The sequence below is a fragment of the Symphodus melops genome, assembly GCF_947650265.1.
Source record: "Symphodus melops genome assembly, chromosome: 1".
NCBI lineage: Eukaryota > Metazoa > Chordata > Actinopteri > Labriformes > Labridae > Symphodus > Symphodus melops.
The window spans coordinates 41,387,698-41,409,049 of NC_136691.1; the positions used below are offsets into that span (position 1 = coordinate 41,387,698).

At 40.6% G+C, this 21,352-nt stretch overlaps 3 protein-coding genes across 6 annotated transcripts; 1 reads left to right on the forward strand and 2 right to left on the reverse strand.

The window, feature by feature from the left end:
* The first annotated feature begins 318 nt into the window (after positions 1-318).
* Positions 319-2,540, forward strand: gig2p (grass carp reovirus (GCRV)-induced gene 2p). 2 transcript variants are annotated; one of them, XM_079348248.1, is made up of 3 exons: positions 320-407; positions 530-606; positions 1,355-2,540. In XM_079348248.1, the coding sequence occupies exon 3, from the start codon at positions 1,365-1,367 to the stop codon at positions 2,043-2,045; it is 681 nt and encodes a 226-aa protein (XP_079204374.1). In that variant the 5' UTR covers positions 320-407; positions 530-606; positions 1,355-1,364; the 3' UTR covers positions 2,046-2,540. The 2 variants fall into 2 exon arrangements, with proteins under 2 accessions (XP_079204375.1, XP_079204374.1); XM_079348249.1 differs by lacking the exon at positions 530-606 and having other exon boundaries at positions 319-407.
* Positions 2,375-16,969, reverse strand: skic3 (SKI3 subunit of superkiller complex). 3 transcript variants are annotated; one of them, XM_079348216.1, is made up of 41 exons: positions 16,879-16,969; positions 16,417-16,509; positions 16,152-16,295; positions 15,960-16,051; positions 15,769-15,844; positions 15,531-15,677; positions 15,290-15,388; positions 15,053-15,161; positions 14,774-14,914; positions 14,534-14,632; positions 13,413-13,537; positions 13,134-13,220; positions 12,830-12,933; positions 12,592-12,718; positions 12,201-12,380; positions 11,959-12,083; positions 11,596-11,846; positions 11,392-11,494; positions 11,063-11,245; positions 10,756-10,903; positions 10,593-10,671; positions 10,349-10,410; positions 10,204-10,260; positions 10,041-10,109; positions 9,587-9,661; positions 9,169-9,310; positions 8,953-9,046; positions 8,755-8,832; positions 8,529-8,653; positions 8,318-8,441; positions 7,603-7,827; positions 6,619-6,691; positions 6,400-6,453; positions 6,087-6,198; positions 5,624-5,752; positions 5,418-5,542; positions 4,838-5,002; positions 4,130-4,282; positions 3,777-3,907; positions 2,946-3,069; positions 2,375-2,735 (listed from the first exon to the last, which is right to left on the reverse strand). In XM_079348216.1, exons 2-41 carry the CDS (start codon positions 16,504-16,506, stop codon positions 2,655-2,657), a joined length of 4,707 nt encoding a protein of 1,568 aa, XP_079204342.1. In that variant the 5' UTR covers positions 16,507-16,509; positions 16,879-16,969; the 3' UTR covers positions 2,375-2,654. The 3 variants fall into 3 exon arrangements, with proteins under 3 accessions (XP_079204342.1, XP_079204344.1, XP_079204343.1); XM_079348218.1 differs by having other exon boundaries at positions 16,886-16,904; XM_079348217.1 differs by lacking the exon at positions 16,879-16,969 and adding an exon at positions 16,808-16,866.
* Positions 16,970-17,840: 871 nt separating this feature from the next.
* arsk (arylsulfatase family, member K) lies at positions 17,841-21,336 on the reverse strand. Its single transcript, XM_079341221.1, has 8 exons — positions 20,898-21,336; positions 20,576-20,705; positions 20,327-20,486; positions 19,761-20,043; positions 19,473-19,644; positions 18,955-19,179; positions 18,594-18,809; positions 17,841-18,493 (listed from the first exon to the last, which is right to left on the reverse strand). Exons 1-8 carry the CDS (start codon positions 21,003-21,005, stop codon positions 18,219-18,221), a joined length of 1,569 nt encoding a protein of 522 aa, XP_079197347.1. The 5' UTR covers positions 21,006-21,336; the 3' UTR covers positions 17,841-18,218.
* Between the last annotated feature and the right edge of the window lie 16 nt (positions 21,337-21,352).

Consider the following 21,352-nt stretch of genomic DNA (forward strand, 5'->3'; position numbering starts at 1 on the left):
GTGGGACGAAGGTACTCTGCAACCATAACCTTATTTTTGGTGTAAGAATAATTATACTTTTACCCCTTTATTATTTAAACATTACAAAATCCATTACACATTTACTTATATTGCTCTGCTCTGAAAATACCCGTGTGAGTTTTATGCAAAAGGCTCTGTGAAACTTAACCCACTGTCAAGGATAATGATCAACAGGAAAACTTAGTGGCCCGTACGGGGATCGAACCCGCGACCTTGGCGTTATTAGCACCACGCTCTAACCAACTGAGCTAACCGGCCAAGTGGCTGCATGACGGACTAAAATACAGGTGATTGTTCAATTCTTGATCAGTGGCGAACAGAACCAGGAAATGTATCGTTACCACCTATCAGAAAGTGAAAGTGTTCAGTACGAGACCGAACTGACGGTAAGTTTTTTTAAAGCTTACTATTTAAAGCTTCATAATCAGCCACGTTCACCTGTCAGGTTCTAGTCTTCTCTCTTTCAAATATTACACATATTTAACCAAGCTTACTTAAACGTTTACAGGTAGCCTAATCAGTGCTATCACTAAGATTCGTTTTATTTTGTCGCTTCTTGGAATAAAAACAAATAGCTGCATAAAGGTAAGTGAGGTTTTTTTTGGTTTTTTTCAAACGCCACATGAAGCTATACTATCAGTGTGTAATCACGGTAGCATAAAGCCAAAGCAATCTGTAGAGTAACTTCATCACAACTGGACGACAAAGTTAGGCTATAATATGATGATGACTTTCGTCACCAGCCCCCTACAGGCTAGTAGTGACATCTCCACAGATCAATTAATTTTGGCTGAATTTATTTTTTTCCTGTGGGATGAATATACTGTTTGGTGAAAAGAATTACATACTGACTGATGTCATATGAATAATTGATAACCAATGAAGTAAAGATGAAAACATTAGATAGTGAGAGTGACAAAATGTCTCTTTTTTGCATTAAATTGATGCAAAAGCAAGTAGAAATGTGTCATAAAAGTTATTTTTTCAGTGGATGTTGTCAGCACGTGTTCTGTGTATCTGGAATGCATTTATTGACAGCCTATCCAACCCACTGAGAGAAAAAAAATTAAGGGTGCATACACTGAAATAGCCACTTTTTTTCCCCCCCACAACATTTCTGACAGAGCAGACCCTCTAATTATTCATTATTTGGGTCAAAGTTAACAGAAAAAATACACATAAAAAGTATTGCACACCATGTCAGGTTCAACAGATTTTTGAGACTTTGGCTCCCAGACTATATTGATTTATTTTTTAAACTGGCCAAGAAAGCAAGACACATCCAATTTTTTTTAATCTCTTATAACACCATCATTTCTGTCTTCTTCAACAGCTTTCTCAGGATGTCTGTGCAGTTCTTCGGGTGGGAGGTGACCTATGATGATGACTCTCCTCGTGTGGAGCTTGGGGCCTCTCAGGCGCCCAAAGACAGCGGTGTCTACACCATGTACCATGGCACCAGTGTAGCCAATGCAAGACTCATCATTGCCAACGGCTTTAGACAGTCATCAGGTGGCATGCTGGGAAAGGGTGTGTATGTTAGCCGTGATAAAACAAAGGCAGAGCGTTACCCATTGAATGTCAGCTCTGCAGACCGTGTTGCCCTCAAGTTAAGTGTGCGTGTGGGTCGTGTGAAGCGTATTGACCAGGACAACCATCCCATGCAGTACACCTGGAGCAGTCAGGGCTACGACACTGCTTGGGTGCCCCCAAAATGTGGCATGGCAGCTGTTCCCAGCGGTCTGCAGGAGGATTGTGTGTTCGACCCCAAAAGAATAGATATAGTAGGGATTGCAAAGGCCCCAAGCACAGTACTGACAGAGCTCCAACAGCTTGTAGCCAACAGAACCACTGCCAGAGGAAATGATCATGCTGCATCACATGTTGGTGGTGCTGTGGATGTCTGCCCACTGTGTAAGAGGAAGGCACAACAGGGCTCTCCACACATCAAGCAGCCATGCTGGGGCTGCGGTGAAAACATCTGCACCCTCATGACCAAGCACGTGTGTTCAGTCGGTAACTGAGAGGGTGTAGAGGTCAGACTCACTGTGCAACTTGTCTCCAAGCTCATGAGCATTGTTGTTCTGTGATGGGAAACTGAAGTTATTTTGTATCTTGAGGATTTATTTGTTTTCTTGGGTTCAACATTTACTGAACATTAGTTTATACTGAATGTGTTGAGGATCTTTAGATGTTTTCTGTGATCTGTATCATTATAATTTTGTAGGAATCAAAGTACTGTCAGTGACATAAGGCATTTAAGAGTACTATAATGATATCATGTTTGGCTCATTTGAGTTATTTTAACCCATCAGTACACATAAAGACTTTTCATCAAGAAGACAATCTGACATATTGAGCACATTTTTCTTTTTATTTAATGCTGAATATGGGCATTGAATTTGTTGTGTGAAGTACATTATTATTAATATGTGCCAAAGCTCATGATTTTGGATTTCCAGAACAATGTCAAACCAAACAATAGTGTAAAGCCAATAAAATGTCATTCTTCTCCTCCATGGTGTCCTCTTTGTTATGAATTCACATTAAGTGAAAAGAAAAGCTGAATTGATGAGAAGGATGAACCCGCTTTGCATGATTTAATTATGATGGCGTTGAAGACTCGAAGAGGCTCAGGATGAAGTTGAGGCGAGCGTTGCGTGAAACTCTAGCAGTCTTTGATCGCCATTCTTTCTGGCGTGTTGCAAAAGAACCTGCAGAAAAAGATGGATGAAGAAAAAGTTAACCAAATCTGTGTTGAACTCAGACCACAGTGATAAGAGGAATTTCTAGTTTCAGTTCTACCGTTTATGTGCTATCGCTGCTTCCACAGAAGTCAGAGTTAGAAATATACAACACTTTATACCATGAATATTAAACCAGAAAAACACAGAGTATGCTGCATGAGGCAGCTGTGCGCTCACATTAATTAGCTCTTGGTCGTTTTTGGCATGAAGGTGTCTGAGGAGGTACCAGCTGGCCACCTGCACCACTGTCACTGGGATGTCCTGAGAGTACACCAACCTCTCCAACAAACGCCTGGTTTCCCTGCAGAAGAGACATAAATGATCAAGCATTACATATAAGAGCCTTGATCATATCATTTACTATTTTTAAAGGAGTCAGTAGAATCTGAAAGAAGTTAGCAAGAATCATAGACTGTGCATTCATAAGTGTCCTGCTTGTACTGATTTAAAACTTAGCTCATTAGATCTTAAAAACAAACTGTATTGGGTCAGCCTTGCAGTCTAACTGTTTTGCTGTGTGTTGGAACCCATTCAGTTTTCTTATGGACGTGTTAACATTCAGTCTTTGCAGGAAATGGCCTTTGATATGATATTGTGGTCATGTTTAGCACGGAAAAGATCCTGCAGCATCTTGGAGGGAGTTTAGCCAGTTTAAGACCGGTACATTTGCTCTCCTCAGCTGTTTGGCTTAATGTAGATTTCTAATTAAGAATCCTGGCAGGCCAGTGAGGTGGTGACAGAAGGCTATTATTTCAGGACAGGAAAACTTTGCATCGCTTTTGAGTGCCACAAGTATCAACATGTTGAGAAGGCAGATGGAGGAATAAATCAGAAATTTCTGAAATCTTGTAATTAATCACTCTGGATACAGTGTATTATACGAACAGAGAAAACTGGATGAAATCCTTTGCATAAAATCACAGCACAACCCACACATCTGGAACATGAAGGTGCACATTGACATGTGTCCTGCTGCATTGTAAACAGAACACAGAGTTAAGCGCTGACCTAGCGGCCGTCTTAGTCACATATTGGAGCAGGGCCTGGAAAAGGAGGGCCATAGGCGAAGAACCCAGCTTCAAGACCTCAGTGGTGGCTTCCAGTATGAGATTTGTCCAGTCATTTCCTGGGATGCCAGCCTGAAAGGTCAGAAAACAAAAAAGTTAAGTATAAAAAAACGAACCCACAAAGACTACGTTTTATTCATCTATAAGCACTATAACTAACGCATCAGCAAGGAGTTGGCCAAAGTATTGCAGGAATCATGTCTAATAGTTTTTGTGTATAAGCTGCATCTGAAATGGAGAAAAGCAGGAACACTTTGGTTCTAGATTTATGTTGCAATAGATCCATGATCTCACCATACAGGGTCCGATGGCTAGCAGGGCTAGCCGGAGCAGGCTGGCTACCTGGCTGCTGTGCAGGCCGAGCTGTGAGGCGATCTGCAGACTCTGCCTGTAAGCCATGACTGACTGGACTAGCAGGCCCTGGCTGCGGTACACCTCAGCCAGCCACTGGGAGAGTGAGTGAAGAGTAGGGTGATTAAAAGATCACAGATGAGTGGGAGTAAAGGTGAGTTTGTGAGATTAGCGGAGGGAAAAGTAGGAGAGGAGATATGACAGGTGAAGGATTGACCGAGTGGGGATTGTCGGAGGGAAGGTTGAAAGTACAGACAATCCACAATCTGCCACATGTTTGCTGTTAAACAGAGAGAGCCTGGCTTCTTTGCTACATCTTCCTGCTGGTTTTAGCCATTCAATAATAATTGCAACAATCGGAGGTTTCATGCAAGGTACAGAAAACGTGTTCATTAGGCTGGTGTCTCAATAGAAGCAAGACAATTAGGCTCTTTGGTCTGAGTGGGAAATAAAATGCATCATTAAAACACATAACCTCCAAAGACTAAGAGAAACATTATTTTTAAACCTTACTAAGAGTTGGTTGTTTTCTCCAAATATGTGTGTGGTTTAAGATTTCATACAATTAGACACCTGCTGCTTGAATTAAAAGACAAAGAACTCATCAGTATTTCTCTGCAATTCAAAGTTCTGGAGTGAGGGTCCACGTACATGCCATGCACCAACATTGGTAGGGTTCATCGTCACAGCTTTGCTCAGCTGGTCCAATACAGAGTCTGGGAGGACAGCACCAGTGTTGGCAACAAGGAGGTGATGACACTGCACCTGGGTCAGTGACAGCATCACTGCTGGGTGTTCTGGGGAAACTTTCAGCACCTGGTGCAAAACAGGCAAACGGGAATAGTGAAGCAATGAATCATAGTTACATGGAAGACATGTTTTTCCTGTGATGTCATGCTCGTGGAGGAATGTAAAGAGCTGACTTAAAGGCTCTAAGACCTACACAATCATCTGATTAACTGCTGTCATTCTAGAACTTTCTGATCCAAATAAATGACAGCATCATTGATTTTTACACCAATCAAGGTCCAGACCACAGAGACTACTTGGCGTCCCTCTGTTTATGCTGTGTGTGTGTGTTCCTGAGACAATCTAATTTAGCAGTACGATTTATTAAATCTCCCCAACAACACAACTACTGTTTTAAAATGGAAAGACGAGTATAAATGAACAATCAGATATATGTACAGTATGTCTCTGAATTTGTATTTCTGTGTTCATCATATCACACCTGAGAGCAGAGGGCTTCTGCCTGCTCCATCTGTCCGCCTAACATAAGACCAGTCACTGCTTGTTGTAGTACCCAGCCTTCTAGAGTCTGGACCAGAGGGCGCTCTATCTCGTCCACACTGTGCACTGGGATACACAGAATCATCAGTTAAACTCTTAAAGACCCAGAAAAAAACAGTAAACACCAGGATGCAATGGAGCACAAACCTTTCTCAGATACAACTGCCATGAGGGTTTGTTCCAGTCCTTGTACGCGAGGAGCAGAACCAGAAAGGTAACACGAAGTGTTTTCTGTGTGACAGGCAGCCATTAAACCCGCCCATGTCGCCGGATCATCTGAAATGTAAGTGCAGAGCGGATACAGTTGTTTAATGGTAGATGTACGATCACTTTACATTTATGAAATAGGAATATTTTTAAAAAAAAAGTCTTGGTGTGTGACAAACAGCAAAAATTAATGTATATAATCTAAACTGTATCTTATTTAATTACATGAAGAATGGTTCCAGCACTGGTTTACCAAACGTACAACAGTTAAGTAGAATAACAGTGTTGACACAGATGTATCTCAGTAGCCTTTTTTTTTTTTTTTTTTTAAAGAAATGTAACCTTTTATGACTTTAGATTTATCTCTTTGTGTGTGCATGTGTGCGTGAGCGTGCATAGATACCAGGACAGAGCAGCACAGCTCTCTGCATAGTCTTCAGTGCATTCCTGTGACTGTCCTCTCCAGAGTGTCTCCCAATAGCCAACTGGTTCAACCCACTGTGCAACAGCGCCCTCTGCAGGTCAGAACAGCATGGTTTCATATATAAATACTCAGGCAAAGACACCAGACTCCATACTGAATGTACTTTACATTAAATGTAGCAACAACATATCTAAAGTGTAATATGGAGTCAATGCATAGAGGTTAGGTAGAATAACAGGTAACTACAGATAAAATTACACCGACAAATTTCAACTAATATTTTCTCTTTTACCTTTCCTTGGGTCATACTGGAGAGACAGGCCACCTGACCAGCCATCGCTCCGCCCTGAAACACACAGTAGATTAAAAAAAAAAATTGGAATAGCTCTACTACAGATTTCCAGAAGCATTTCAGAAAAAGGGGACAAGGCTGCTAAGTTAATAAGTTCAATGGATTTCTTGGTTTTACTATTAGGATATGTGAAATTCGTGTGCTTGTTCAGAGGCTCACATTTGCTTTCCTGGGATGGTATTGTGGTACCAGTCTGGACAGCAGGGCCCACAGAGACGGATTTCCAGGGTTGCTGTAAATATGAAGGACAAAAACATAGTAGAAGTGGTTCTTTACCTTATAAGCTTTTCCCATAATGTCATTTATATTGTGATAGAAGGTTTACTTGAGGTGCAAAAATGTACTATAAAAACTGACTTTAAACTCATCATAGCAAATCCATTAAAATGCAATAAAACATGTTTAGTTTACTTCACTGCTCATTTTTGTGTGATCCTAATGTGCACTCAAACAAGGTGTAACGGCTCACTCATACATGGAAACCGTTACCGTGCCCAAGCACGCTTCACCCCTAAAGTCCAGTTTCTTTGACGAATGTGAGTGCTCAGATCCGCGCTGAAGGTCGGTACACTTCTGAGCACGTTTAGCACGCTTGGAAGAGGTGTGCTTCGGCACGGTACAGTTAATGCACGAACACAAGCATGCAAGTACACAGTGTGGACAGCCTTCATAGTGGAGAAATCCAGAAGTGTGGTCAAAGAGTAAAAGAGCTGTCATGTTCTCTGTGTTGTTATCCAATGTGCTGATGCAGACTAAAAGTAGAAGTAATATTGCATGTAATAAGTGAACTTTGATCACACTGAAAGTCAAATTAAGGTAACCTATTAAAGTATAGCAGTAATGAACACTAAATTAGAGGTTCTCAACCCATAAGTAGGTCACAGAGCCGTTTTCATCAGATAACGTGTCTTAAAATAAACTGTGTGAAAAAGTCTATGAAGTGCTTCTTATACATGCTTGTTGTGTTCCTTCTTTTCGTTCTGTCACATGTTTTTGTTACTATCTGAATCCAAACTGCACCGTTTATCAGCAAATAAAATTGATGGATTGAACATTTTCAGAAATGTGGGGAAATGTGTGGTGAAGAAGTTGGTTGTGGTTCCAGAGGTTAGACCAGTTTAAAACCACAGCACTAAAGTTTACCTGTGTACAGCTCTGGAAGCCTCTCTCTGCACAGCACTGTAGTTGCCTTGCAGGGCCAGTAAAGTGCAGGTAAGAAGACATCTCTGTTCAACAACATTCACTGAGCTTGGACCCCGCTTCAGCAGCTCAGACAGGGCAGCAGCAGCCAATGTAGCGTCATTGTGGACCAATCCCAGGGCACATAAACACAGCAGAGACTCTGAGATTGGCTCTTTTAACATTGAGCTGGGTGGGAGGGGGGGGAGGGGGGGGGGGGGCACAAAATTAATTATACATCGTCAAAGTATTACAATGAATTATCCTCATTTAATGCATTGGCAACATTTTCAGTTGTAACAGATTTTCCTTAGCATAATCTAACAGGAAGCTCTGGCAACTAATACTTGTCAGTTGACAATATGACAATATTTGCATATCCCTTTTGTGTACATTGCTTTTAATTGTATCTTTCAGTTTTGGTATTCTGACACCATAGATTGTAAATGTTTAACTGTAACCGTACAAGCTCTTTAGTAGTTTATGACTTTTGACATTACAGCTGAAATTTAAAAAAATATAATGCAAAATTTGACATAAAACCTTTTGCCCATCTGTCAAAATATATATTTTTTTCTGGCGTAAAATGTAACACAGACAACCTATGTACAGTGTTTTAAGTTAGTGAAACAGGACAAACAAACCCACTGGTATAATCCAAAAAATATTGTGGACCCACCATTTAAACAGCAGAGTCTTTGCTGAATCCAAGTTACCCTGCCGGTACTGAAGGAGGGACAGAGCCGTCAATATGTAAGCCTTCTCCTTCTCACTAGAAGCCACAGCCAAGGCACGTTCATAGGCTACAATACACAAAAAACGTTTATTCACAGTTACCGTGCATGAAAACACACCAAATCTCTGATTTCCATTTGCCTCCAAGTCCTCACCGTTGATGCTCTCTGAGATGAGCCCTGCCCTGCAGTAGGCCAGCGCCAGGCCTACCAGATCACTGAGCTCCTGCAGGGGAGTGGAATTATAAACACGCACCGCCTCCTCCCACTGGCCTGACATGCTGAAATCCAGACAGCGGGACATATCAAGAATGGAGTTAGGAGTGTTAAAAAAACTGCTTTCAACCACAGTTGGGTATATAGCAATGCAACAGCTGCTTACCACAAAGCACGACCATAGCTGCCCAGAGCAAAAGCCAGCTCTTCTGTTGAGGTCATGGACTGAAGCAGCTCAACAGCTCTGACAAAGGAAAGTGAAGAATGAGGATGCTGAAGTGATAATAAATACTAGTTAACATTTCCTTTGAAGATACAGCTACAACAATGTGTGTCTCTAATTCTGTTCAACCAAGACACCCACCGTCGATAAGCATGTAAGGCCTGCCTCTTCAGCTGCAGATGCTCATTCAGGAAGCCAAGCATAATGAAGGCGTCAGGGTCAGACTGGATCCTCTCTGAGAGGGATGCAAAAGAAACGACATGTTAAAAATCATCTGGGACACACGACTCAAACAGTACCAAGGGAACTGTGGATGTAAGAACCACAACCTCAACAACACACAAACGGATGCTGCACCTGTGTACTTGCTGAGAGCAACCTGGGCAGCAGAGATGGCGTTCATCTGGACGATGTTGTAGCGGTACAGTTCAGAGTCTCTGTTGTTCTTATCCAACAGGGTGGAACAAACCCAAAAGGCATAACCTTTCACTCCTTCAATCTGCATGTGGAAAGGCAAAGACACAAATGAAAAAGCAGAGAAAGGCAACACATACTCTGACCGGGTAGATAATTAAGACTCTTTCGGTTACAATTAAAAAAACTTTATTTGTCCCCAGGGGGGCAATTCAAGTATGCTGTGCTACAGTATATCCCCCAGTGACCTTCAATTAGCAGCAAAGGGTAACAGCTAAAATTGCATCAAAGGGAAAGCTAAAGCAGAGACTCCTGATTGAGATAATTAATGGGTAATACAATAGCAACCCTGGTCACCCACATGTGTGCTGAGTTCAGTGGTGTGCCTGAAAAGATCCATGGTGTCATAACTTGCAACTCTCTCTGCTATCAGCGCCTGGGAGGAGGACGAAGGGACACAACTATCAATTAAGCAGATAAAACAAAGGCAATAAAAAGATTATGTCCTACAGATTCTTACACACTGATGTATATTTTTAGTGTGAACAAAAGCAAAAACAAACATTTCTCTTTGGAAACAAAAAAACCCCTCAGGAAACTTACGTTTTATTTTTCATCTTACAGCCCCAAAAACAAAACAACCTAGAAATGTTACCCGATTGTTCTTTTTCTATTCTTAGTTTGCTGCAAGATTTTGCCAGACCATGAGTCACACATGTATGCATGCATAGGTGTGGGGATTATAAGCACTGTGCATATGTCACAGGTGTCAATTTATCCACAAAGGTCCCCTTTTCCAAAAGATGTCTCTGTACCTGTCCGATCCAACAGTTGACATAAAGCGGCTCCAGTGACTGAGCAATCTTGAAAGCTTCATGTGCAAGCTAAGAAAAAGAGAATGGGTGACAACACATACTGTAAATGAACACCTCCATGTTTAGAACAAACTACTTATTAACACAAAATGATCACACAAACCTCTATATTGTCCTTCTTCAAATACAGGGTACCAAGGTTAGTCCAAGCAGTGACATTCTGTGATGGAATATTTTTTAAAGTTGAATACCACCCAAAGGTCTGGTGAGAATACTGAAGCGTACCTCTTGAAAGGTGCAGTACTTACATTTGATTCAACTTGTGTCGACTTGATGAAGCAATGTTGAGCCAGAGCAAAGTTCTCAACACCTGAAGGAACACATGAAAGCTGAATACACTGAAGTGCATCACTTCCTGTGACGCCGGTCAAACTAAAGGAAGTGTATTTATCAGATTCCGAGAACATTTGCTCTAAAAACTTCTATACAGAAGCTTTTCCCACAAACTACCGCTTAAACTACTATTCACAAGAGTAACATATACAGTGCTACCTTTGCTCATGGAAATCACCCCCAATGCATTCCAGTAGTTGTAGTTCCCACTGTCCATCATGATCGCCTTCTTCAAACACTGAAAAGGAGAACAAACTTTCAAAGATCCCTTGTAAGTCAAATGATTCCAAAAGCGCTTGTTATCAAATATTCTGTGAAGTACCTGTTGGGCCTTCTCCAGCAGCAGGGATGGAGAATTCTGGTCTTCCTCAGTGTTACTGGGAAGTCTGGACTGGTGGTAGTAGTTGAGTCCTAGGTCGTACCAAAGACTGGGGACCTCAGACATCAGCTTCAAAGCTCGGGCATAACACCTGCAGACAAAAAGACAACGTCAATTCTTATAGTTTGAGGGTAACATAAAGTAGTACCATGCCAATAAGTTCTTCAGTTTTATTTTTATACAGCTTCCTAATGATATGAATGTATGATTTGACAATGACCGCTCAGAAAAAGCTTGTTTGTGTTCATACCTCTCACCGACTTTCAGTGCCTGGGCCTGATTCAGGGTGGAGTTCTGGGTGTTGGGGTACAAACCAGCCAGCTCGGCAGGGACTAGAACCTGGGCTCTGTTAGGCGACACAGTGCTTACTGCGGTGCAAGCATCTCCAAGCAGTTTCCACAAACAGGACAGGTCAGGACGCAGCGTCACAGCTCTAGTGATCATAGAAATGTGAAAGGATTGATTGAGGAGATTGGAACATTTTCTGTGACACTGCGATTCAATGAATTACAGAGAGACTTATTTTATTTTCAAATGTGTACATGCATTTGACTAATGAATGAAATGTCTAGAATTTACCGAAAGAGGTTCTGGATGGCTTGTTGAATGAGGTCAATGGCGCTACCATCTCTGCAGTCCTCCATTAAACTTTTTGCCAAAGCTAGCTGGCATTCCCCAAGACCTGAACAACAGAACATACCATGGTTTAATCAATATGTGTATGACTTATGGAGGTATACATTCAACCAAAACCAGACTCTTGGACACACTGATATAATCTACCTTTAAGAGCAGGAACATAGTCCTGCTGTGCTGTGATCTGCAGGTACTCTGCAACTGCCTCCTTGAATTTGCCTAGAGTTTGTTTGATAGCAGCAGCCTGGTACACACTGTAGATGGAGGAGGGATGAAGCTGATGGGCTTTACTGAAGGCCTTCAGAGCTGCTGTGAAGCTATGGCGGTTTAAGTAAGCCTCACCTAAACACTCCCAACACACCCAGTCCTCGGGGTCTGCTCTCAGAGCTGCCTGCAGACTATAAACGTGAAATTGATGGTCAACAAAGGAAAACACAAAAAATACTTTTGATAATTTAGAAAACAAGAAGTTAAATATGTATTGTAATGCCTGAGATTTAAAAGTCTTACTCAGCTGTAGCTTGTTGATGATCTCCGATCTTCAGGTGATAAAGGCCTCGTCTCATCCAAGCCCATTTAGCTGAGCCTGGAGTGGCTTTCTCAATCACAGACTGTAGTGTTGCTAACGCAGCGGCCTGAGGCATTTAAGTGGAAGGAAGAGAAGAATAGAAAAATGGAATATAGATCAAAATAGGATCATGGGAAGGTATAGGGGAAAAAAGTAGTGCTGACTGTTTGGAGTTTACTATTACCATATCGTCCTGCTCCATACTGAGATCCACTGAAGCAGCTCCAGACTCAGCGTCGTCATCATCCAACTCAAAGGCCTTCTTATAGCAGCCTCGAGCGCGGCCAGGATCACTTGCCACCTCACGGTAATAATGTCCAAGATAGCGGAATACACAACCAAGACGTGGGTCCAACTTTGCAGCCTGAAATAAAGTCAATATATAGAATAAGCTTCAAAAGTAAGAGCACAATCAGTGCTACATTTCTGACATCAAGCAGGGAAAAAAGGCTGAAAAACCAATTTTAATTAAACTGGACCATTGATTCAGAGATTAAACTGATTTTTTTAAATGAATTTGTTGTAAAATACAATCCCTCCTACCTGCCACTAATTATACACTTAAGTATGCTTACCTTGAGAAAATGTGTATGAGCTTTTGTCCTGTCTTTACGAGTCTCTTCGCCCATATCCCAGTAGAGTTTACCAAGCAGGAAAAAGTACTCTCCACTGTCCGGACTCAGGCTGGCCGCCGTTAGAAAACTAAACAACAAAAGAGCCAAAGAAAAGGATTAACGAAAGGAGAATGCAAGAAGCTAAAGTGCCACAGATTGTAAACAGACATGCGCACAACAGAGGACATGCAGTTTTTACCTTTCCTCTGCCAGCTCCTGCTGTTCTTGAGCCAACTGGGCCAGTCCTCTTAGTACCATTCCCTGGGCAAAGTTGGGGTTGGAGGCCAGCAGCTCTGACGACTCCTACAGTACATCAAATAGTTTACTTTGCATCAACCTCATCTTATGCTCAGTAAAAGGGATCAATGGCTTTTCTCCAGTGTAGAAAGAGAGGACAGTTCATGAAGTGAACATTTTTTTTACAGTAACACTGTTTCCTAGAGATTCATGTGTTATATCTAACACCTTATAAGGCATATTTCATTAGGTTAAAGGTCGTCAACCTTAAGTGCTTGATCAACTTGTCCCTTGTTTAGGTAGGCACGTCCTTTCATGGCCATCAAAACTGGGTCTTTTTCAGCATCTGGGATCTATCAAAAATACAACAACATAGATACAACACAAGTTAAAAACCTTATACTTCACCTAGAATAAATCAAACAAACCTTCTAATAATCTGTTCAATCAATTCATTATAAATCATGTAAAACAACAAAAAAACTAAGAAATAAAGTACATACAACAGCCTCAAAGAAAAAAGAGGTACAAGTTAAATATATTACCTGGGAAAATGTGTCCAACGCCTGTTCTGCAGCCATCTGTCCTCCACTCCTGACCAATGCCTCTACTTTCAGCCGGAGCAGTTTGACTCTAATCTCCTCGTCTCCAGAGTCACACACTGTCAGACCTGAAAGAAACAATAGTAGGTTCTAGTTCATAAATCCCTTTTATATGCACTGCTAAAACAAATGACAGGATCACTTAATCTTCACAGTATAATACCAAGTCAGATCAAATTCAGTGATATCAATCTGTCCATCAAGGAAGCACAAGTGATTGTGAAGCAATTTCACCTGATTTGGTGCAATTGGAAGGGGCCACCTGTGTAATGGAGACGCAAAAGAAAGACCACTCCCAGAGCAGGAATTGTTTTGCATGTGGTGGCCACATGCCCCTCTCTCTCCCCTTACTGTTCCTGACTGATTCTTCTCTATAATAATAACAATACATTTTATTTATAGAGCGCTCTTCATAGACTCAAAGACACTTTACATACAAGGTAAATGGATAAAAACAATATACAATAAATAAACATGGAAAAAAACCAAATACAGTTAAAAAGTGGATGGAGAGAAAGATTAAAATTGTACATTTGTATATATATATATATATATATATATATATATAAAGAAGTTAAAGGCAGTGTGGCAGTGTGTTTTTGTCTATGTGGCCAGAGTGTGTGGGCTGTTCCTTTATCACAGAGGCACTGATTGGCCCTCTCATTGCACTGACCTAAATCCAGTATCAGACGCCACCAAGTACGCTCACAGACTGTCCAGGTGCTGACTGAAGCCCAGGTCTAGGGAAAGATCCCCCTGGGACATCATCCACCAACTCATCAGGAGCATGCCCAGGTGGAGTCGGTAGCACATACTGACACACGAGGGGGCCACACACACTACAGGTTCTTTTGTGCGTTGTTCAATAAAGTGTTATCCCGTACATCACTAACGATTTTCAACCTTAATAATTCTTCATCAAATCTGACGTGTCAATGAAGTGTTCTCTTAATATTTCTGAGCAGTGTGTTTCTATTGAACTCCTGATGTCGGCTGACTGGATACATTATTATGCACTAACTAAATCAATTATTTTCTGGTGACATTAAGCAGATAAAACCCACCTTGGGAGCATGACAAAGCACAGTCTGAGTATCTGTGCATTTTGAACTGAGCCTCAGCCAGACTGTACCATCCTGTAGTGGTACTTGTTTTCTTCAACCCTAAAACAGAAGAGAAAATTCCATGGGTTTTTATTACCAATACTCTGGGTTTAAGAGACTTTCACAGAGTTGTAGGTATCCAGCAGCAGGTGCCTTTAACATCAAGAACATAATCCATTCAGAGCTGGTGCAAAACCTCACCTTGGGTAAGGTCCTTTATGGCATCCTTACACCTTCCTTCTTGCAGGGCTTTGGTGCCCAGACCCAAGTGACCTAATCCACTGTTAGGGTCCAGAGCCAGGAGTCGTGAGAAACAGCGAAATGCATCCTCATTTTGAATACCTTCAGAGAAATAAGAAGATCGATCGATTTATCCTGAAGCCTTGAAACAAATGAACAAAACTGTCGAATATGGGTGAAAATATGTTTGCATTCTGTCATTTCAGGTTCTATAAATAAGGTGACAGTACTGCACTGTACCTTTTCTGAGGTAGTGAGAACAAAGTACTTCCAGAGGAAAAGTTTGGTCGGGGTAAATGGACAGCATAGACTCACATGCCTCTTTCATTTTGACTTCTTCCTGTGGAAGCTACAACAAGGAGAGAAATGTGATGCAGCTGATTGAGAAAATGAGAGTACAGGGATAAGCTTAAGGTAGGTTGTCCATCTTTTTTAAGAACACACACATCTCCAAAATAAACTCATGATTACACTTACATCAAAAAGACATTTGACATAATCAGCCGAGACCTTCTTGTGTTCCTCTCCTGGAACAGGATCCATGAGAACCATGGCCTTTTCAAATGCTGTGATTAACTGATAATTAAAATAACCAAAAACAGATTGTATTAAAACATGTGCACTACAACGTTTTTTTTGGTTTTTGTTTTTTTTCGGTCAGTGGAAGAAATGTGAGCTCCTGAAAACAATATACTGTTTAAAGTTGAAGAAGTCTCACATGCTGTTGAATTTCTTGGTCCTGCACTCCCTCTTTGAGGCAGTCTGAGAGAAGTTGGGTCATCTGTTGCCAAAGCTGCAGTAACTCCTTCTTGTCCACAGACTCCTCTTCCTTCAGCTGAAGGAGCTGGCGCCAAACCTTTGCCAACTAAGACAAAAAAGGCACGTGTCTTCATGTGGGAAAAGAACAGAAACATGTGTATACATCGCTTCAACAGACTCTCCTTTTAAAAACATACCTTCAGATACTCTTTGTCAGACTGATAGACATCAGATAGCTTTTTGATCATCTCATAACATTTAGTTTTGTCAGAGCTGTAAATGGAGAACATTAAGACATTAAATTCAATCAACATAAGAAAAGGTTAAATTAGTTTGAACAAGAACGGGTTTTGTTGTTGTTGTTGTTTTTTGGTTTTTTTTACATTACCTTGCATACAGCTCCACAAGCTTCTGATAGATGTCTGGAAGCTCTACTTTGAAATCCCACTGATCTGTCTTCTCATAAAGATTAGCCAAGCCCTGAAAAACAACAGCATCTCAATGACACACAAAAAAAGTTGGAAAAAGGTTTGTAAAGCGTAAGAGGAGATATTGTACACCTGGAAACAGTTCTTCTTACCTGCCATGCAAGTAGCTGCTCAGGCTCCAGCTCCACAGCCTTTTTATAAGCAGTTTGTGCCTGATCCGGCTGCTCCAGTTCACTGGCAGCCAAGCCGATGAACACCCAAGCATTATAATTGTTCTTCTCAAGTTTCAAAACAGCCTGAAACCATAATAAAGAGAGAAATGTCATGATTTTAGGATAACAGATACAATTCTCCTCATTCAGTAGCCAGCCAGACTTAACACCTTTCACCCATCTGAATATGTCAATGATACTTGACCTTGCAGTGTTTCAGAGCCTCTTTGAACTCTTTGTTTTTGATGGCCTCTCTGGCACTCTTCAGTGATGTTTTCACTTCTTTATTCGACATCTTCTGAAACTTACAAACATGTTCACTTCAGCATTTAAGTTAAAACATACACCGCGTATCATTAAAAGTTGTAAGCTGCACAACTTGCAAAATACAAGATATATGAATATTCTGTGAGCTGATATCACTATTTATTTCACAGTAAACCTCAAACATGGTTTAGTTTATATTCAACTTTAGCACTATCCGGCTGCAGTCTGTGGACTCCGTGGCATTTAGCATTAGCTGTGAGCTTAACCATCTAGTTATAGGTAATAACCGCTTAAACACTTATGAAAACACTACAACCGGACAACATTACTTTTCTTTACTTCGTCCCCGTACAGGTTTTTTATTTTATTTTAAATGTGAATGTTACTTGAGGAAACCCACTGTTTACATTGACGCCGCTCCTCCTGTGCTGTGACACGGAAGTGAAAGACAACAGGCCACGCCCCCTTCAAATTAAAATACTTTACTTCTAGTTTGTTTGTGGCAGGTGAAACTGTTAGTACCTGTGGTGTCACTCTACGCTTAGTAAAACTACTGCCTTCAAACAAAGAGAACAAATAATTAATTCGCTTGAATTATAACCTGATTTTATTAAAATGCATTATATCGTTTTGTTGTTACATTTTCGTCAAAAGTTATTTTAAGGAGAAAACGTGTAAGAGGTGTGACATAAACAAATGTCACAGCCTCATGCCTCAGATGATCTAATCATAGTCATATAATCAATGATTATTTTCGTAAAGAAGCTGACATCTACTAACATCAACTGAGAAAGTGTCACGCGACGGCTGGGCTTTGGCTAAATGACCAAAATGACCACATCCGGTTCTCCTTAGGTTTGTGCCAACTTGACAGCACAGTGCTTATTTGGGTTTTCTTTATCTTGTAATGGTTTTGATGTCACATTTTCCTCAAGAAACTGTTATGTATTCTAATAAACTATTCATGTAGCCTATTTCCAATTCTACTTCAATGAAGTGTAATGCAAACACAATATCAAATGGACATTGAGTCTTCCAAATAAAGAATATCAGTGGCATTGTGTTTGCATTACACACTGCCAAATGTACAAACATTTTTCTTATAGCTAATACAGCTCACTCCCAAGCCTTACAATCACTACAACTTGTAATGCAAATTGTTATTACCATTATTGTGCTGCTGTAACTGTATTTCAAACTACCATCCACTATAGGTTAATACTCCCAACACAATCATCAGAGGCTAGAGAACATGCAGTTATTGTTTTACCTCAATTATATAACATATCGATCACATTTAATCTTGAGAGCAAGATGCCAGACATACCAATATGTCAGATGAATTCAGACAAAAGAAAGGAGTAAATATACAGTACATTTTTATTATACGTTTATTACCAACATTTGTTTTTGGTTTCATTGCCAACGCATGAAAGATAGGATATTGAATAAGTGTTGCATAGAAGAAGAACATCATTAAACTTTACCATTGCTCATAAAGCTCCTGCTCCATATTAGAGATAGATGGATAGATAGATAAAAGACATCCAGGAAATACAGTTAAACTGTCTTTGCAGTAGTCTGTATTACTTTTAAATCCCTTAATGAAACATTTTATTCAGTCATGTCTCATTTAGGTGAACATGAGGACGGATAAAGACTTTACTAAAACACTGTGCTTGGTACTACAATTTTGCTATTGCATCCCCTGTATAAGCAATCCCCTGTATAAGACAGACATTACAAAGAGCCAAAGAGCCATCTGTCAATATCTCTCTCATTTGCTAACATATCTTTTTGCCAGTCCACATGCCACCTCAGATTAGCAATGACCTGGCTGTAGTTTCCCCCTAAACTATTGCGCCAGGCACCAAATGCTTTTTTATTGTATAAACGGACAGCTGCTGAGACTTCTGGATAGCCTACAATGCTACGCAGTAAGTTGTCCAGATGTGCCTGCACATCTGGGAACTGGAAGGCAACATTATGAAGTTCTTCCTTGTCCACTGTAAGGTCTGCAAAATACAGAGAATATATAACATGTAAACAGTGTTACATGAAAATGCATGTGAGGATTTCATAGTTGAAGTTGAGTCTCTGAAGTAAGGAACTCACCAAAAAGCTGTGGGGGGACACTCAGGCCATCAGCATAGGCTATGTATTTCCACTGTCCACTTCTTAGCATGTATGTAGAGGAATTTACATTACAACCATGATATTCACTCAGAACCCAGTCTGGATGCTGCTTCTTGGAGAAAGAACCAGCCTTTGACAGCAGAGGAAGAAGCGAGTAACCACTGACAAAACCTGGTGCTGGAATACCAGCCATGTCTGAAAAATAAAACAATGGCTTCCATGAAGACAGATTAAACATTGTAATTTTCTGAGTATGCAGGATATCAAAATCATCCATATGTGCTACTATGATTTCACCAAAAAAAAACATGTAATGTTTCATCTTTAACAGCTTACCTACCTAGCACAGTTGGATAAAGATCAACCAAAGACACAAGCTGGTTGACCTGAAGACCTGATTTTAGACCAGGGCCCATGATCAACAGCGGAACATGGGAACTGCCTTCAAACATGGACATCTTGTAGAACTGCCGGTGCTCCATAGCTAATTCTCCGTGGTCAGCCGTAAAGATCATAATTGTGCTGTTAAGCAGGCCGGTCTCTCTCAGAGCTGAAATCACTTGACCTGGTGAGAAAGTGGGTAAGCAAGGGGCTGCTGGGATTATTTATTTTTAATTCAGCTGAAATACATTATGGAAACAGGATCTCCACAACAAACATGCTCTAGTTTTCAAGAGAGACAAGATTTTTACTTTCACACATATTTATTTATTTTTTTAGAGGGGAAGTATAGAGATGTGTTATAATTCCTAGCTATCTTGTTGCCTTTTTAGGCAAAAAGCTGAGTTAAGTGACAAATAAGCAGTCAAACCCAAGCTAAGACAGCTCCCTGCTGCGAAATTACTCATGTCTACTAACCCAGCATGGCATCGGCTTCGGCACACATGGCATAATAGAAAGCTCTTATACTTTTGACTTCCTGCTCAGTAAAGTCACCACTGCAGTTTTTGGTGAAGGTGGAGTAGTAGTCAACAGGGTGCATGGCCGACATAGGCAGCCATTTAGGAACACGGATGAGCTCTGAAGACACCTGTGTGTAAAAAAAAAAAAAAAAAAAGACATATGATTGCATTTCATTTACATAAAAACATACAATTTAACTCATGGAAGAGACACAATCAAATATCAGTACAAGAAAAGTCATGCCTTCTCCAGCCAATATGGTGATGAAAGGAACGTTGATCCACCTGCAGTGGGCCCAAGTGACTCAGTTTTATAGGGGTGAGGTAAATTGAGCCCGAGATAAAGAGCAAACGGCTGTTGAGAGGTTGCAGCTCTCTGTTGAATCCACTGTGTGGCCTTGTCTGTGTTTTCCCAGTCTTTTCTCATGACCTTTACTGTTGACTTGTTCCCAACAACTTGCGTGACAGGCCGGCCCTCTTGACGCAGGAGAAACGGAACATCTCGTGTCCAGGCTTCAACCCGATTACTGCAGAAGTCACACAAGCACACACATAAAAACTATTATGCAGGCATCAAAAAATGGGAAGTGGAAAGAGATAAAACTGCCCGCATACACAAAATGTTTTTTTCTTTCAATTTGTCGTTAGAGCTTTAATAATTATTTTGTTTACATATTTTGTATAATTGATCAACAGCTTAGCTTGATGAATTGATAAGAAAATGTCTAAAATGTTTTTTTTTTTTTAATCTGAGATACAGGCTCCATATTATAGACACTCTTGTCCATTTGTCCCACAGTTTCTGCCTACCTGACAGAGTGACTCCCTGAGGTGAAGTCCAGCTTGCCCATCATCTTGGTCAAATATCCATTTGCCTCAAGCAAGTCCATCCATGTTGTTGCATTTGCATTCAGGCACTTGTAGTTGTTCCACGACTGAGTGAGGTGAACAAACTGACCGCTCCACATTGCTGAGGGAAAAGCCAGAAAAGACTATTGATTTATATTCAACATGTTATGTATGGTTACATTATTGTACTGCATTAAGCAGGCAGCCGACCTGCTCTTGAGGGGCAGCAGATTGGTGAGTTGGTATATGCATTGAGGAAAGTGGTACCAAGCCGGCTGAGGTAGTTTACATATGGCAGCTGTACAACTTTGCTGCCCGGATCAAAGGTCAATCTTCCATCCTGCAGAAGAGGATAGGAGGAAAACTTACATTCAATACCAAATACAGAGGTGATAAAAAAAAAAGTCTGATACAGCCCAGGTATCTTCTCAAAGAATTTAAAGCATTAAAAACAAATAACTTTTCAGCGTAGGCTATGTGGCACTTAAAATGTAGCAGAAAATCTATTAACTGCGCCCTGCTACAAACTTACAAATGCATCACTCATCACCATCACTACGTTGGGTCTTTTTCCATTGTGGCAAACAATTTGACAATAAAATCCAAACAGGACAACAAAGGCCAAAACAACTAAATGCATGACAGCATTTAAACTAAGAGTTTTTCATCCTAAAAGAGGCGATTCGTCCAGTCTGAGCAAAAGAAAAAAGCAGAACATTTCTGTTCCTGTTAACTCCATAGGTTAACTCGGGTTAACTTTCGACTCTGTCGTGTGACTTCACATTCACATCCCTGTTACGCTTTTCAAAATAAGAGTTTTCTTGTTTCGTTTGAAATATATCCTCCATGCAGTCTGATGGTAATCTGAGTTTTTTTTTTTATCACTAGTTTACAATATTAGGTAAACAGTCATCATCATTAATAGCAACAATGATTTGAAGAAAAACTGTAGGCTACGGAGAACACGACAGTAGTATTCAAGATTAA